Here is an 18,203-nt window from a genome sequence, read left to right as displayed (position 1 = left end):
ATTTATTTGATTACACTTTAAATTCAAGTCAGAGAGAGGGTATCGTTTTCTTTACACATGCACATTTAATAAATTAAAGCGGTAGTATCTAAAACAAATCTTTATTACAAATCACTCCGGTTGATAAAAATGTGAATTCTGGTGCCTGGCAGAACCTTGAAGCAGCAGGTATGCCACCTGTTGGAGCTGGGGTGAAGAGCACCAAAACTTCAGATTTTGTCATAATCACGTGACCTGTGTGTTTTCAAAGCAATTGTTTTCTATAAGCTTCTGTCTCTTCTGTAGAACATAAAGTTTCTGACTCGTGATTTCCAAAGGCCAGCTTGGATGTAATCCAATAATGAAAACAAGGCAGACATTAAACACTGAAGAAATGAATTTATTGTACACAAAACTGACAGTTTGAAAATAAAACATTTTCAGTTCAAGTCCAGGTAATCTATTCCTATCAGTCAAAACACATTAAACAGCTATAAAAAACAAAACTGTTGCTTTTCAAACTCCTTTTCTGATTAACTTTTATCCTGAGCACATCAGCAGAATTACCCACACTTTATAACAGCAAAACAATAGCAGGATGAACTGTGCAAAAAATCTTAATATGCAAAATGAAGAAAAAAAAACTAATATTGAAAAGCATTTAAATGTGGCTTATAATGTTCAGATAAAAAACTGACCTGACCTTTCTATTTAGCTCCAACAGTCTGTGAGATCTAGCTTTGTTGATGCTGACATGCCTGTAACAGTAACTGCACTTGTGTAGTTGGACTCCTAATGTTTTTGTTTTTTTTGTTTAAACTACAAATCAATTGATAAATAACTTAGGGCTGCCCTAAAGTGTACCCTACTTTCTCTCAATTCTGGACAATCCAGTGGGCTAAAATTTACAAAGTAAACATGAATTTGATGAGACTTGAAAATATGAATTGTTTACTGGTGGAATGGAACATGAAGTCTGTAGCTCTTTTTCCAGCAATCTTTTATATAACCAAAGATTTCTGCAGTCAGTCTCTTCCTGCTGGCCTGATGCAGGTTGAAGAAACATAGTCATAGGCTTCATATTTTATATTCTATGATTTATGATGAACAAATATTTAAAAGGTCATATTGATTGTATAAAATTGAGGCAGATATATCAATCCCTAACATTTTTCAAAAACATTCTAGTTTTTACAGTGCTGTCTTTGCACTATTTTTGCATTAAATTTGGGATTTAAATAATCCGATCATCGCATTATGTTTTCAATATTACAAACTTTTTTTAGACACATGAGCAGTGACGTAAATAACGGCGTTAAAAGTACTTTTATCAGTAACTAGTAATCTAATTACTATTTCTGTCTTTACAACGCAGTTACCCTTACTAACAAGAAAATACGGTGCGGACGCGTTACTATTTTTCAACACTCAGACGGTTGAAGCTGTCTTCAGGGTGAAACAATCGCACAAGTGCTGCTGATTTGCTGAGGAAAAATAGCCATGCTAAACCAATCACAGGACCAATTTAAGATGACATAGCAACAACCCAAGACAACCCAGAGTCTCCACTTTTGTGTTAAAAGTGTGTTGAAAGGCCACGTAAAACTAGAGTCATGATAAAAAATATATTTAATGTTTTTTCCTGAATACTATCGTTGTTTATGTTTACTGCGAGAAGAAACAGTAAAAACTTAGTAAATGCTCAAAAGCACTCTCCGCTTGTGAGCAAAAATTAAAAAAAACAAAAAACAAAACCACCCTTTCCTATTAGTGTTCTGTAAATAGTTTGAAATAGTTATCAGGTCTTTAAGTTTGACGTCATTAACCGTTTCTGGGTCCCAAACTCAAACGAACACTGTGGCATCATTGAGAGTTACAAACTGTCTAAATTCTTTCATCTTTAATAAAATGATCAGCCAGGTGTAACATTTAAGTTTAACATCCATGAAAACAGAATTTATGAAATTTAACAGAGTTAGAAGTTAGCAGGGAGTTAGCTCGCTAGTTTCCACTTAAACATAATATACCATGTTCTGACTGAGAGATTTCTGAAAACATTAAAACCTACACCTCTGCTATCATAACCTTAAGACCACGCTGTATAACTAACATCACTGACTCTTGGTCTCAGTAACCAGCTGCTTTGCCTTTTTTCCTTTCATCAGACCATGCAGAGATACAGCTGCCCGCCTTTTCCACAGCATTAACTGTGTTGTAGAATTTTGCTATTTTATGTCCCTTAGCTTCAAGACCATCAACTACATCCTGCAGAGCAAAGAGGAGAGAGACTCAGATGGAACAAGAGAAATAGAAGTTATTAATGTTTCATTTAAATAAACTGAATAAATTACCTTTTCAAGCTTGGATTCAAGTTTTACTTCACTTTTAGAGTCTACAAGAACAACCAGAGTATCAATTGCCTCCTTAAGGCTCTTTCCAAACCAAAGGTGGTTCATGAGCGCCTTGACAAGAAAAAAAAAAATGAGATGAGAAAGTGATGATTACAGGATAAATTAGGGTGAAGAATCTTGTTACTATGGGCCAAGCTTTAACAGCAAAGACGGGCATCAGTCCGCATCAATATATCTTATTTCATATGTAATGGCACTTTTGTGTGTTTACCATGCATACGTACTGAGGCCACTGCTGGTGGAATCATTTCAGAACCAGACCCTCCAATCACCAGCGTCTTCGACGGAGACTTCAGCACAGATGGGGCCATATTGGAGGGAGGCCGCTCCCCTGAGAAATACAACAAAGACCTTGAATAGCAGGACAAAACTACAGTCTAAAATGTCTCCATGAATCTCTGTGAATGATGAGAAGTTCAAGCCAAAGCTATTCTGTTATACCTGTATGCAAAAAAAAAAAAAAAATGCACTGCACCCAAAATACTTCATAGTTCAGCAATACTGATCAGTCTAATAAACATGAACCTACTGTACATCATCCTCCCTATTCTGATATTTTAAAAAGTACTTAGCAGAAATATTAAAGAACCTAACTAATAGGGTTGCCAATTCTCAGTAAAAGAAAAAAAAATAGGGAACCACCCCACACCCTCCACCTGATGATGCTTAATCGACTTTAATTTAATGCACGTGTAAAACAAATGCACAGGAATCAATTATATTTCTACAATAATTAAATAGATTCAACATCTTTCTTCAACAGTATTGCAGACTGTACAGATGGTACCTTTCCAAAGGAAAAACTACTGTAGGCACTACTATTACTAGGGTATTTATTAGACTTAATAGTTACTATATACAATAATGGATTTCTATACATTTTGCATCAGATGAAAAATTTTGTTGTAAGATTCAGATAATTTTTCTTTAAACTAGACATGAGAATAAGAAAGAAAATATTTCTTTGTGCCCCCCTTTCCCTGTTAATGCCCTACCTGGCCCTCTGGCAAAACTTTGCTAGACCCGCCCCTGCACGGTTACCAGCTGTCAGCTGCGTAGGAAAGGATCCTGGTATAAAAAGTAATATTAAATACATTTTAACAACAGCTTCTCAAGTTTAAACCAGCTGCTGCTGATTATTATTTCCTCTTTCTGGCGTAAAGTGGGCGATAAACAAACAAGAGAGACGGCCTGCAGCAGGACATACGATCAGATGATCATTGATCAGTTTCACGATTGAAGTAGCAAAAGGAGAGGGAGAGAATGAGAGGCAGTTGCTCCATATATCGGTTGTTAAGCTTAACGTGGGAATGCTTTACAAACATTCAGATGTGAACTTATACACTTGCTTTACTTCTCTGGGATAGCTTTCTGTGAGATGAAATGCTGGTTTGAAAGCACGTAGCGAGGCTCCAAATGCTCATCCAGACTGCCGACAGGTGTCGCACACTACAGCCGCTCTATCACGTGACGCATACTGCTCTGATGTTCTATAAGGTCATGAGCTGGGTTACGCTACGTCGCAAGTTTTGTGAGGTGCTTTTGTGATATTTAATGGATCGGATTACATTTTTTATTTCACTCCGATATCCGATCCAGTAATTTAGGTCAGTATCGGACCGATACGCAATATCAGATCGGTCCATCTCTAAGGTTAACCCCCTTCAATGGAGACAAAGCCCAACACTAAGATGAGCCCCTTATGAGCAAGTACTTGGTGACACAGGGAAGGAAAAACTCACTTTTAACAGCAAGAAACCTCCAACAGCACCAGGCTCAGAGAGGGGCAGTCATCTGCTGTGACCAGCTGAAGAGTGAGGTGAGGAAGACAGGACAGATTTAGAGAGCTTATGTGATTTGTGTTTATAGAAGTTCACTCAGAGCTCAACTGTGCCTGTTCTTAAACATTCAGAACATTTCAGCAGGCTATGGCATTAAATTGAAAATGCCATTTTAATTCAAATTTACCTGATGTGCTTCTGTTTGGCAGTTTTTTTGACCATTTTCTTGATAAACAAAACATGATGCGCCACAATGAACTATGAAATGACATTTTCTCCTCTAATTTCCCCAATGGTGCTTTTTTTGGTACTATTAGATTAATAATTCATGGTGCAGGTGTTGTTATATTTTCTTTCAAATTTCTTATATTGTGACATGCTAATACGTACAAACATGCATATTTACCAAGTATATGTTATATTAACCATGCTTAACACATTAGTTTAGACGATTAATTAAAATTGCAAATTAGCACTATACAAATCAGAACTGAGGTCCAGAATATTTGTTAATAAATATTAAATTTAGAAGGAATCCTGCTGATCCTTTACCATGAAAGATGTTATCAGCTCTACCACAGAAGTCATTCAGCTGGTTGTTGAGGATGATTCCAGTGCTTGAAGAGAGGACATTGGACCCAAATCTGTAAAGAATTAACATTAAATGAACTAGGTCTAAACCCTGTGACACTGTGTTGTGGAAAAGTCAGCTGGTTTCTAACAGTGAAACAGAATGATGCAGGTACTGACTCGTCGTTGATGCTGCTGGTGACAGACACGGCAGATCCATCTGCAGCCAGCACAGATAAATGTGTGGTGCCGATGCTGTCCAGATACGAGTTTTTGCCGTAATACTGGGGATCATGAGTCTTGTCGCTGCTGATCAAGCTCCGTATGTGGTTGGCAAAGCTATCCTCTGTCAAATTCTTTGCTGTCTGTGTGAAATACAGAGCATCGGAAAACACCACATTACACAAAATTGATAAATACTAAAAATAATCATAATATTAATAACAATATATACTAAATACATACTAAAATAATACTAATTTTGGTTTATCTGCTTTTAAAACTTTTATTTATACTTATACATTTTATAAGTTACATCACTGCTCAGAATTGTGCTGAAATGAAGATGCAGAGTTACTGGGAAAAGCTGAGACACAAAGAATTTTTTTAGAGTACTCTATGCAGTAAAATAATAAGTACATCCTCAGTGCTTCTATAAGAACCTAAAGGGTAAGTAGCAGCCACGCAGTGATATGCAATTGCCCTTGATAAACTGATCATTAACACAAAAGTCACAATCTCACCGCAGCAAATTAACCCAAAGTCCGACTGTGCAATGCTCAGAGATATTACAAACAAACAAAAAAACAAAAAAAACCCAAAAAACTTCAGACCACAACTCATTATCAATGTGCATAAACTGACTGTGGTGGGATGTGGTTTGTGGATGAGCTGCAGGCGTAGGTGGAGCAGTGAGTTTAGGCAGAGCAGAGACTCATGTGGTATTGCTCCGTTTAGTCACTTAAATAGAATCATACTATATGCAACAAAGCACTTGCAAATCTGTAGGATTTTGAGGTACTTACTTTGTCTGAGCTGAAGTTTGGATCTCGGATATGTTTCTTTAATCCATTGGCAAATTTTAAAGCTTCAATATAACGGTGATAAAACAAAATCTTTTCATCAGTCGTCTTAGGTTCTGAATTCATTTTGTATCCTGAAAATATAAATAATTGTTATTTCTTTTATTTAAAACATCGATTCTTAGTGTATCACATTTGTAAAGATTGATAAGGATCATTTTCTTATATGAAACAAACTCTACATGCTAGAAGCAACAATCAGGAACCTTTCATGATGTTGAGGATGAGGCTGAGGATGGCTCCTCCTGAAGGGGGCAGAGGGAAGTACATCCAGTACTCTCCCAAAGAAATATTCCACGCATCAGTCACATTAGCTCAGGGGTGTCGGAATCCAGGCCTCGAGGGCCGGTGTCCCTGCAGGTTTTAGATGTGTCCTTGAACCAACACAGCTGATTTAAATGTCTAAATTACCTCTTCAACATGTCTTGCAGTTCTCCAGAGGCCTGGTAATGAACTAATCATTTGATTCAGGTGTGTTGACACAGGGTGGGATCCAAAACCTGCAGGACACCGGCCCTCAAGGCCTGGAGTTTGACACCCCTGCATTAGCTTGATACGATGCCAAGTCCTTCAGTGTGAGTGTTCCACCTGAGCAAAAACAGTGAAACAAATGATTCTGCTGAGCAAAAATGAACCCAATGCATTTCATAATCAAGAGTTTGAAAGGATCCAGACAGATCACAGTGTAGCCTGTGAGGGATCATGACAGATTTTTATAGAACCAATCGATTTGTTAATTTGTAATTAGATCATTGTGCCTGGCAGACATAGAAAATTGTCGGAAAAGAGAGCAGGATGAATCCCGTCTGATAATACCTGCATCCTGTATGTCACTGATTAAATTCTTTGCTATTGTTCCTTTGTAAAACACATCTGGTCCCTCGTTTGCGATCATCTCCAAAGTGTCAGCCAGTTTCTCAAATTTCACAGTATCACCAGTCTTAAGCAGGTTCCCATTTTTATCTAAATATAGCTCCCTAAAAGACAAAGACAGTGAAATAAAGCTGAAACATTCATTGTTTGCTCTTTGTATTTATGAAATCACATTGTGGGTGTTTTTCATACCGTAGTGACGTGTTACCAATGCGTGGGATGTGTTGACCTTGGTAGTAAGGAATAGGGAATCCTTCTCTGGCTAATTTGATGGTCGGCTGAAAGAGGTCGGCCCATGGCAACTTCCCATAAAGCCGGTGTGCCGCTTCATAACCTCGAATTTCCCCAGGAACCCCAATCCATCTGCTATCTGGTTAGATAGATAATGGATAGTCAGTGCTGGAAAGTCACACATACATTTGCTCGTGTTTTGAGTAAACTGTAAGGTCCCGACCTTTAATGATCTGAGATGACATTTGTTATAATTTGGTGCTTTGGAAATAACATATAAACTAACTAACATACATATAAATAACATTTTGCATCCTACTCTAACTTTTAGTTTATTTCACTATATTTACACTATTTCTGGCTTAAAGAAGCATTTAGCATATCTTATACTAACTTTTCTGCCTGTGTGCAGGGGTGTAGCACAGAACTCTTGGCCCCATAAATAAATGGTGTCTGGAGCCCCCTTTCTTTTCTTGATCCATCTTTCTCACACATATTCTAACTTCTGTTTTCTTTATTATTTTTTTTATATCTGCCACAAGTGAACTGCTATAATAAATACTCCCAGTTCTTATTGTTGTCCATCACATACTCAAATGCTGTATAAAGACGCTTCTTAACAGAGACTATGCTCATTCTATATATGGATCCACAGCTTCGCTTCAAAGTCAACACACTATAGACAATCAGGAAGTAATGCAGGAAGGTCATTTGTACTCTGCTGACAGCAACAAAAGAGACAGGGACATGTGCATCCACAGCAGCCTGTGTGTCTGGCCCCACTTCAGGATCTCACAAGATTTCCAGCTTCACCTCCACAGACAGATAATCTGTCACAGAACAGGTGGAGATTAGCCAAAGATGTAGAAACAATGACTGATAAAGATGGACTTGTGAGGAAATTTAAGATGGGACAGCATTCTGGCAAGCATAAATAGGAAACTCAAGCAGGCTTGAGTTTCCTATTTGTGAAAGCTTTAATGTTAGCTTATAACCAGCTGCTGTTGTTTAGCTGGTTTGCTGTTGACTGCCTGGAGTTGGAAGCGCTGATTGTCCAGTCTGCTTAGAGTAATTAAATAATATCCTGAGTTTGTCTTGCAGACTAAAGTGCTGAATTAAAAAAAAAATACCTCTACAGATAACTGACTACACCTTTAACATTTTTGTGTTTACATCTTGTGCATGATTTGAAGAAAGACCAGTTAGAAGGAAAATCTGACTACTTCAGTATCTCTGGCTGTTTCTGAAACTAATTAGCACGTGTTTCATGGTGTTTATGCTAGATTACGCTGACTCATATGAAACCGACTCATTGTCTTTAATAAATGCCGACAGCCAAACCCTACGTAGTGGTTTGCTTTATCTCTTTTTTCCTTTTCTTTTTTAATATCTCTGTTTTGCTTTCTTGAGGAAAGAGGAATGGCTCACAGTGTGCATTAGCAGTGACCTGTACAGAATAAATTAGCTGTCATAAATGTGAGTCCAAGAGCAGATTAGACTAAACCATTATAAATATTAGCATTATGGCAGAAAAACAGCCCACCTTGCGGCCACTTCATGCTCCACTCTGTGGTTTTAGGACACGACGTAAGCAGGTCAGAGTTCACGTTGCTGGGGACAGTCTCTCTGGAGTTGATGATTTTCACTTTACCTCTGAAAATATGACATATTACTATGTTATTCCCCAGCGGGGCTGAGCTAAGAGGAGGGAAGGTGTCTTGTTACCGGATCTGTCCATCACAGTGAATATGACCCCGCCTCCAATCCCCGCACACTGTGGGTTGATGATGGAGGTGCACAGCAGCGCAGCAATGGCAGCATCTACTGCAGAGCCGCCTCTCTGAAGAATGTCCCTGAAACAGTTCATTGTTATCACTTTAGTGTTATTGTTATCATGTGTGCACAATTACTTTAATTTTAATCTTTATTAAAATTATAGTTTCCCACAATTAAATTGCCATGACTGAATAACACGACGATGTGTTGTCTTTGTTGTTGCATGTGCTAAGGATGCACAGTTCATTGGATTTTAATCTCAATCACGTCCCACAATTAAATTAACCTAATCACTAAGACACTGCAATTAGCTAGAAATGAAGGTGGCATGGCTCTCCAATGCTCCAATGTCTTGAAAATTATTATAAGGCTGCACAGCTTAGAGTCCTGATAGCATGGTGTGATCCAACATGTGATGCCAGGTGGAAAAAAATAGATCAGGATAAAGTTCATGTCCCTCTCCCAGCTATTCACGGGGATAAACCATTATTACAGTCACTTTTAAACAAAGTATCCAACTGCATGAAAGTCCCACTGAGCATCTGGCTCCAGGAACTTAGAGACAAAATGTTTGAAAGTGATGCAAGAATACTACGCTGGCCAGCATATTACACAGAATTCACCCCCGCAAAAACTGATAGTAGGTTTAAATATTGGTGCAACTTTGGTATTACCGCATACTGGAAAATATCATCTCAATAAGGTTTCGATACCTTTCAACAAATGTCAGACAGTTACAACCTGGAGAGGGGTGACTTCTTTAGATATCTTCAATTAAGACATCATTTTAATACAAATATTGTGTCCAAGGAGAAAAAAGCCATTAGCGCAAATTTTTATAAATGCATGTAAAGGGAAACTGACAAAACAAATCTCTATGACCTACTCAATACACAGACAGAAAGGAAACTGTCTACCACCTACATTAAACTCAGATGGGAGAAAGAGGCTGGAATAAATCCATCTGAAGAAGATTGGTCTAATATATGTAAAACCACAGCCACTACTTCTAGCTCCGATTCATGGAGAGAGTTCACCTGGAAACAAAACTCTGAGGTTTTTTAATCACCCCTTTTGGTCAGAGGGCCCGGTGGCGCCAGTGTCCGGCAGCCTCGCCTCTGTCAGTGCGCCCCAGGGTGGCTGTGGCTACAATGTAGCTGCCATCACCAGTGTGTGAATGTGTGTGTGAATGGGTGGATGACTGGATATGTAAAGCGCTTTGGAGTCCTTAGGGACTAGTAAAGCGCTATCTAAATGCAGGCCATTTTACCATTTACCTAAGATTAAAGAACTCCAAAGTAAAAATGCTGAAAATGGTAAATGTTGCAGGAAATGTAGATCAGTGATTCTTGAGATAAGGGACAAAACATGTCCGGCAGATAAAACCCAATTTTGTGGTTAAAAATATGCATACAAGTGTTAACCCAACTGCCTAAAAGACAAACCAAGGCAATTTTTATACTAAAAAGTATGATTTTGCATTTTTTTATACATATATATTTTAAATGGTGCAATACATTACCAGTACCTTAAAAATCCATTGTCCAGAAGCAGGTTTGATAATATTAAAATACAGAAAAAAAATTAAAAGTAATGTAAAATTAAACATCATGGCTCTCGTCACTAAGTATTTAAGTCAATACCTTATATAATATCAAAATATGCAATTTAAATTTTATTTTGACATATTTTTTAAGTGATTAAAATCGTGTCCAGAGTTTTTGTCAACACCATCAGATTTTTTTAAAAGTACAAAAAAAAATCAGGAATTATTGTGGGTAGCTCACACTCTGAGGACCCCTTTACCACTTCCTGTTTGATACACATGCCATGAGGTCACTGCTGTGATAATTTCTTTTATTTTTATTTCATTTATTGCATACCTTTTCTGATAAAACTATGTGTTACAACAATAGTCCGTCAACACCAAAGTCGATGTAATCCAAGATTTAATTTTTTTTTTTTGTAAAAAGAGCTTAATTTAGGTAGATTGTAGAAGCCATAAGCAACTGATGAAAAACAAGATGGCTTCTGTCAGAAAAACGTGTTATGAGAGAAAGTAGGGTATTTTGTCAACACCATCAGGATTTTTGTCTGACGGTGTTGACCCTTTTTTCCAATGGTGTTGACAAATGCCACAAAAGTGTGCTATTCACCATTTATATTAAGTTATTTTTTACTAATATTTCAGATATATTACTTCCTGTGTATTTTACTGATATTTCTGCTTTACAGATGTGTCAAATACTATCAAATTTGCCTTATCTTGAATCTCATTGTTTATGTATACATTATTAATCCTGTAGGAAAATGCTTAGTCCTCTGCATTTAACCCATTCACTCAGTGATGCAGTGGGCAGCTACAAATCCAGGATAGCCGCTGTTCGTTGGATTTGAACGCTCAAGCTTCCGATCATGTGGCATCTACTGAGCTAGCTGTGCCCCGAGAGCTGGTCTTTAAGTGATGATGTATGAATCCTGCTTCCAGGCCTAAACTACTCTGTGTTTATTAAGCCTGTTGTGCTGTTAAAATGTTTTAATGCTTTTTATCTTGTTCTATTACATCTAAACAAGCCCCTAAAAACAGTCAGTGATCACTGTCAGCCTAACCATCGGGAACGTTAACTTTTATCAAGCGGGAAAAAGTTAGCATTCATCCTCCAGCTTCACTGTGTTTATATTATGCTAACATAGCTGTGTCGCTAGCGATCATGTATCACATCACTATATACAAGCTAGCCCAACTTCAGTAACCTGACAATAGTCACTGCTGTTTAGTGTTCTGTCTTCATTTATGTTGGAAGTGGTAGCAGAGCTGGTATATCATGTTCAGGTGGAAACGAGCAATCTAACTTCTAACTCTGTTAAATTTCATATATTCTGTTTTCATGGATGCCTGGATGTCACACCTGGTAGAGCAGCCACACTGATCATTTTATTAAAGATGAAAGAACTTGGACAGTTTGTAACTCTCAGTGATACCGCAGAGTTCCTTTGACTTTGGGATCTGCAGCGGAGTTTGGACCTGGAAACGGCTAATGACATCAGACTTAAAGACCGGATAGCATCTCTATTGCTTAATGCATAATTGTGTTGTGAATATTCATCCTTAATCTGTAAAAAAGCATCAGGTTCAGAAAAACTATAGTAATTACAAAATGGTACATTTCAGGCTAGAATAGCAAAGGGGAACCTGTCAGTAGAGGAACGAAAGAGAAGGAACAGGGAGTATCAAAAAAGAAGGAGAGAAAAATTTAACAGCCAGCCCGAGTTGAAGAAAGAGTTTCTCATAAAGGAAAGGGAAAGATGGAGAAATAGAGTGAAAAAGAGAAAAATAAAGAAGGTTTTGGAAACAAGCACAGAGAGACAAAAGGAGAGAAAGTACAGCAGGGTCTAAACACACAACCACAGAGTACTTTAGGAATCAAGGAGTAGCAGGCAGCTACTTGCTGGTGAACTATTAAAATGTAGAACTTGACATGTGCAAAAACAGAATTGTTATGATGTGTCTTGTGATATTACAAAGGTTGTTATGGTTTAATGGTCATTTTGAAAGAAATAATATCTTGTTTTCTACTAGTGTGTCACCACCGTCAGCACCTTGTCAACTCCATAATATGGAGTTTTGGTTTATTTTTCTCTTTTGGAGAACCATATATTTTCCTCCCTCATGATCTTCCAATAAAAATACGTAATTTTCTCAATAAATGTGTAATTTGCATTCTGCTTAATATGATTGTTTCTTATAGAGATTAAATACAAGCTTCTGAAAATATGTATGACTGTAACTCTAATAATAAAAAGCCAAAACAATCTTACTTTTAAATGTGGTATAATTACTTTGAAAACATATGTGCATAAACAATTTCTTTGTGTCTGACGGTGTTGACAAAAACCTTGCACTTCTCCAGCAAAAACATAACTTATTAAAAAATGTTACACCTGGGAGATTGTACCAAAACATGGTGAGACAGCCAAAACTTTGTGTAACAATTATATATAAATATGTTTTTGAAAAATCAAAAAATATATTTTAGAAAATTAAAACCTGTTTTGTCCCTAATCTCAGGAATCACTGGGATATACTTCAGTAGGCCACTTCCATATTTTTGGACAATGTCCTAAAATCGCCCCCTACTGGACAGAAGTGGTCAAAAGAACCAAGCAGATAACTGGGTTACATCTTGAGGGGAGTTTCAGTGTCTTTTACTTAGGCAACATTCCAATTGGACTGAAGAAACAAGACAGATACCTGCTACAGGTATTTCAGATGGCCACCCAAATAGCTTTAACACACAAGTGGTTGAATGAGGAACCGCCAACTGTTTCGGACTGGACAGAAATACTACACGAAATTCACGTTATGGAGCGACTAACCTTCTCCTTGAGACTGTCCTCAGAAAAATGTGAGCACTACTGGAAGAAATGGAAATGTTTTCTTACTGAGAAATTACTCTAGAGTCTTGTGGTATTCCTTTATATTACCTCTGGTAATAATATGTATCCAAGTTGTACATAATTTTCAACTTCTAACCTTTTTATATCAAACTTATACCTATGGCCTAATCCCCCTTCTTTATTTTTTGTTTGGTTGGTCCTCCTTTTGTTGTCTTCTGTTCAAATGTTATTGTCAATAAAAATGGGGGAAAAAAACGCTCAAACAAAAAGTTGTTTTTTTTTTTTAATTAACGTGATCATTTCCAGATAAACAGGAGGATCTTAAAATGTATAAATCCACTTTTTTGGTGTCTGTGAGGAGCCTAGCATCAGGACTGTGGACAAGCTGGAGACAGGGCAGAGAGGACTGACTGAGACCACTGTAAGGTCAGTTGTAATCGTCCAAGCGGGAGGAAATGAGAGCATGAATCCCAATTTAACCATCTTTCACAGAAAGAAAAGTCCTCATTTCAGTATTTAACCACTAAGTTAAATATGTCAAATATCACACCAAGATTGTTTGCATAGGGTTTGATGCTGGACAGATGAAGCTGATCACATAGCTCTCTGATGGAAATAAGCACTTTGAGTGCTCAGTTTCAGTAGAAAAGCAATTTAAACAACAGTTTAAAAGTGAAAGGATTTAATCCTGTGTTAGGTTTTGGTAATTGCACTGAACCTGCACTGACTTAGGTGAATAAGGAGGACCAACTTTATTTTGATCCAAAGACTTATACATTAGTGAGAAAGTTAAAAATTTGTATACAAAAAAATGCAGAAAAGACAGTAGCATTGTGTTTGCAAATAAAAAACAGTGGAAGTAAATTATTATATACTGTTTCAAACAAATAAACTGAGAAAAATATTAAAAGCAGTAGCAAAAAGAGCTTAAATAAGACTGAAGATTACAAGGTTTAAATTAACTGAATTGAACCCTACATGAGAAAAAGCTGAGTAATTAAAAAAAAAGAAATGACAGAATCAGAAAAATGGTGAATGTAAGCTGATATTCTTTAGGGGACTGGGAAGACTTGATACTAGAATTGTGACTTAAATAAGTTGATACCAAGGGTTATACTAGTTAGCTGATATGCATTTACATGTAAATGTTTTAGTAATATGGTAAATGGCTTTTCTACTAGCAAAGGGCTTTATACAACTTGTTCATTCACCCAGGTTTTCAGTGCTACCTAACTTACATCCAAACATTCACACTCCGATGGATTCATCAGAGAGCAACCTGGGGTTAGTATCTTGCCCAAGGATATTTGGCATGCAGACTGGATCAGACTGGGATCGAACCAACAACCGGTTAAGAGGTGACCCGCTCTACTACCTAAGCTACAGCCACCCCATATGCCAGTAATCATTCGAATAAGATACACTTTTGATTCCAGTGTTTAACTGACTGAATGGTATGCATTGTTCTTCACAATCTGCAGCAAAAAATCTTTAAACATTTCTTTTCATGTTGGCTTGAAATAAAATATCACTGTTGGTACTGCAGCTTACTGCAACATAAGTATGCGTTTAAATTAGAGATGGCACGATACCACTTTTTTATGTCCGATACCGATATCATAAATTTGGATATCTGCCGATACCGATATTAATCCGATATAGTGTGTTTTTTAATCAATAAAACTGTTTTTTTTAATATCTTGCTGCATTTTGTATAAGTTCATACTCAAGTTTAAATAAACAACAACAATACAGCTATTCTGTTATACCTGTATGTAAAAAATACACTGCACCCAAAATATTTCATAGTTCAGCAATACTGATCAATCTAATAAACTTAAACCTACTCCATCCTTCCTATTCTGGTATTTTAAAGAGTACTTAGCAGAAATATTAAGCAACCTAACTAATAGGGTTGCAAACTCCCAGCAAAAAAAAAAAAGGGAACCACCCCCCACCCTCCACCTCATGATGCTTAATCAACGTAATCAACTTTAATTTGATGCAGTGTGAAAAAAAATGCACAGAAATAAATTATTTTTCAAGAATAATTAAATAGATTCAACATCTTTCTTCTACAGAATTGCAGACTGCACAGATGGTATCTTCCCAAAGGAAAAAGTACTATAGCTTACTAGGGTATATTAGACTTAACAGTTACTATATACAGTAATGGACTTCTATACATTTTACATCAGATTAAAACTTTGGGTGTAAGATTCGGATAATTATTTATTAAAAGCTAGACATTTTAAATGAGAATAAGAAAGAAAAGTATGTCTTTGTGCCCCCCTTCTCCCTGTTAATGCCCTATTGGCCCCCCTGGCTAAACTTTGCTAGATCCGCCCCTGCACAGTTACCAGCCGTCAGCTACGTAGAAAAGGATCCTGGTCTAGAAAGTAATATTAAATAAATTCTAACGACAGCTTATCAAGGTTAAACGTGCTGCTGTTGTTCAGCCGCTGGTTTCCTCTTTCTGGTGCAAAGTGGGCCGAAAACAAAGAAGAGAGACGGACTCGCGACAGAAAAGTCGATCAGCTGATCGTTAAGCAGTTTCATAGCGGCAGGAGACGGAGGGCGAGAGAAGAGGCAGTCGCTCCATATATCGGTTGTTAAGCTTAACGTAGGTACGCTTTACAAACATTCAGAGATGAACTTACACACTTGCTTTACTTCTCTGGGATAACTTCCTCGGAGATGAAATGCTGGTTTGGTAGTGAGGCTACAAATACACACAGCCGCTCTATCACGTGAGCGCACTGCTCCGACGTGCTACAGTTATGAGCCGAGTTACGCCGTGTCGCAAGTTTTGTGAGGTGCTTTTTTGATATTTAATGGATCGGATTACATTTTTTATTTCTCACCGATATCCGATCCAGCAATTTACGTCAGTATCGGACCGATACCGATAAGTAATATCAGATCGGTCCATCTCTAGTTTAAATTAGGAGAGGCAAAGTGTGATATCCACATGTTGGACCAACATGTCCAATACACGCTTTACCCTGATACTGTACTGATATCATTCCCTATATGCCTCTATGTTGTCAGTACAGACGATGTCAGTAACAATAGTGATTTTTCAATTGGGAACAAAACAGGTCTTAGATCTGGATCTTTGAAGTTAATGATGGGATCTGATTACACACACACACACACACACACACACGAGTAAACAACAGCGGATACAAAGAAAACCAGCTGGAAAGGTTGAAAAATTAAACAGTCAAACTGTTACCTTTATGCTTTTTTAAAATTTTTGCTTAGCATATTTTAAGGTATATTTTGTTGTGTAACTGTCCATCGTTTGACTGTAAATAGTTGAAATATTATACATGCAATCAGAGATGGGTATTTGTTTTTGTTCCTTAAAATTTATTATTGTTACTTGTTGAAAAAAAATAAGCCATGAAGCCATAAACCATTTGATATACTAATTTCTTTTACACATGATTTTACTTTATTTTTGTTAATAAGTTATTTTCAGAAAAAGAAAATTTGATGACCCGCTTGGGAGCCAAAGAGGACTCTTTTCAGTGAGCTGAGCCATAAGAACCAGCTCTCTTAAAAGAGTCTGAATTCCCATCACTAGAAAGAAACATACTTTTAAATAGTTCTAAATAGCATTACTAGCATTATAACCTTCAGATCAATCTAATGACCTCGAAGAAGAGGTCAGAGGTCAAATGTGGCATGATATTTTTAATCTCTATACCGTACTTTCTGTTGACAATACACACACATCTGTAAGAATCATAGTTTCTACGTAATAAGGCTTTTTCTCCGTTTTTGACCAATAAATCATTTAGTACGGAAAGACGATTTTTCATTGATCTGTATTATACAGAATCACGTGGAATTTTGCCTTTTATATAATGGCATATTGGTTTCGTAAAGAAGTAGAAATTTAGTTAGGAGTAGTCATTTTGTAAATTGATATGGAGGGGGGGGAGACATAACCACACACTTCCACGATGAGACGCGAGTTACGCAGTTCTCAAAGATCTTTTATCACTAAAGTTTGCATTTGGAACAGTGCATAATATTATGTGTTATATGAAAAACAAAAATGTGTCAGAAGTTTAAAATGTTACTCACCGTCCAATCTGTGAACATTTCTCGGAGTCTGCGGCCACAGCAGCTTTTGAGAAAGGGCAATTAGCACTGGGGTCCTTGACACACTCACTTCTACCCTTCCAATACCCATTAAAACCAGCTACTAGACCAGCTACTAGAGCACCTACAATTAGACCAACTGCACCTGCTACTAATACGCGGAGAACTTTGGGCGGGCAAATAGGAGTCGTTTTTGCGCTCTCAACATCCTCGTCCTTAACGTCCTCGTTGGGGGGACACATAGGAGTCGTATTTGCCCCCCCAACGTCCTCGTCCTCAATGTCCTCGTTGAGGGGGCAAATGGGAGACGTATTTGCCCCCTCAACGTGCTCGGTTGATTCAGGCATCGCTGCTTTCTTCTCTGCGTAAACGTCGGTAATTCACTTCCTCTGACAGTTAACCGCCTGTTGATTTCCCAGAGGTATTGCGCACATATATCCGCTGTGTGGGTACTGACAGGCACAACGTAACGGAGAAGTGTGTTTGTGGTAAGCAGAGGTAGCTGCTACGACGTTTGATTGATTGATTGAATCTTTATTTTGAACATGTTGAAAAAGTACAACAACATAGAATTAAAAAGAGACAAACAAACAAAGCAAAACAAAAGGAAAACGAGCAACCACAACTACAAATAACTTTCATGTTCAAAAAGGAGCAGGAAGAAGCATAAGCTTATTTAATCCCACCCCTTTTCCTCTATCTAGTAATCAATAGACTACAGAAATACCTCCTTGCAATTATATTATATGTTACGTGTGTTTGTATTTTTTTATTTTTATATATATATATATATTCTCTCTCTATCCATACATACATATATACACATACACACATATACACATATACACATTTTCAATAACCTCAGTAACACCTCAAAGGATACACAACCTACAGATATATATATATACCCATACCAACATACCCGTGCACCCGCACACACATGAAAATATTGGACAAGGACACCCTATCAAATCTCTACCTTCTCC

The 18,203-nt window shown here is 37.3% G+C and overlaps 1 protein-coding gene across 1 annotated transcript; it reads right to left on the bottom strand.

Moving 5' to 3' along the window:
* Positions 1-373: 373 nt before the first annotated feature.
* Positions 374-17,595, bottom strand: LOC120442961 (glutathione hydrolase 5 proenzyme-like). Its single transcript, XM_039620357.1, has 13 exons — positions 17,200-17,595; positions 8,653-8,780; positions 8,471-8,580; positions 6,889-7,066; positions 6,640-6,800; positions 6,376-6,411; positions 6,030-6,140; positions 5,767-5,897; positions 4,922-5,106; positions 4,724-4,815; positions 2,615-2,721; positions 2,331-2,441; positions 374-2,244 (listed from the first exon to the last, which is right to left on the bottom strand). Exons 1-13 carry the CDS (start codon positions 17,215-17,217, stop codon positions 2,107-2,109), a joined length of 1,506 nt encoding a protein of 501 aa, XP_039476291.1. The 5' UTR covers positions 17,218-17,595; the 3' UTR covers positions 374-2,106.
* Between the last annotated feature and the right edge of the window lie 608 nt (positions 17,596-18,203).

This window comes from Oreochromis aureus, linkage group 12 (genome assembly GCF_013358895.1).
Source record: "Oreochromis aureus strain Israel breed Guangdong linkage group 12, ZZ_aureus, whole genome shotgun sequence".
Classification (NCBI taxonomy): Eukaryota; Metazoa; Chordata; class Actinopteri; order Cichliformes; family Cichlidae; genus Oreochromis; species Oreochromis aureus.
This window is presented reverse-complemented; position numbering and strand designations above follow the sequence as displayed.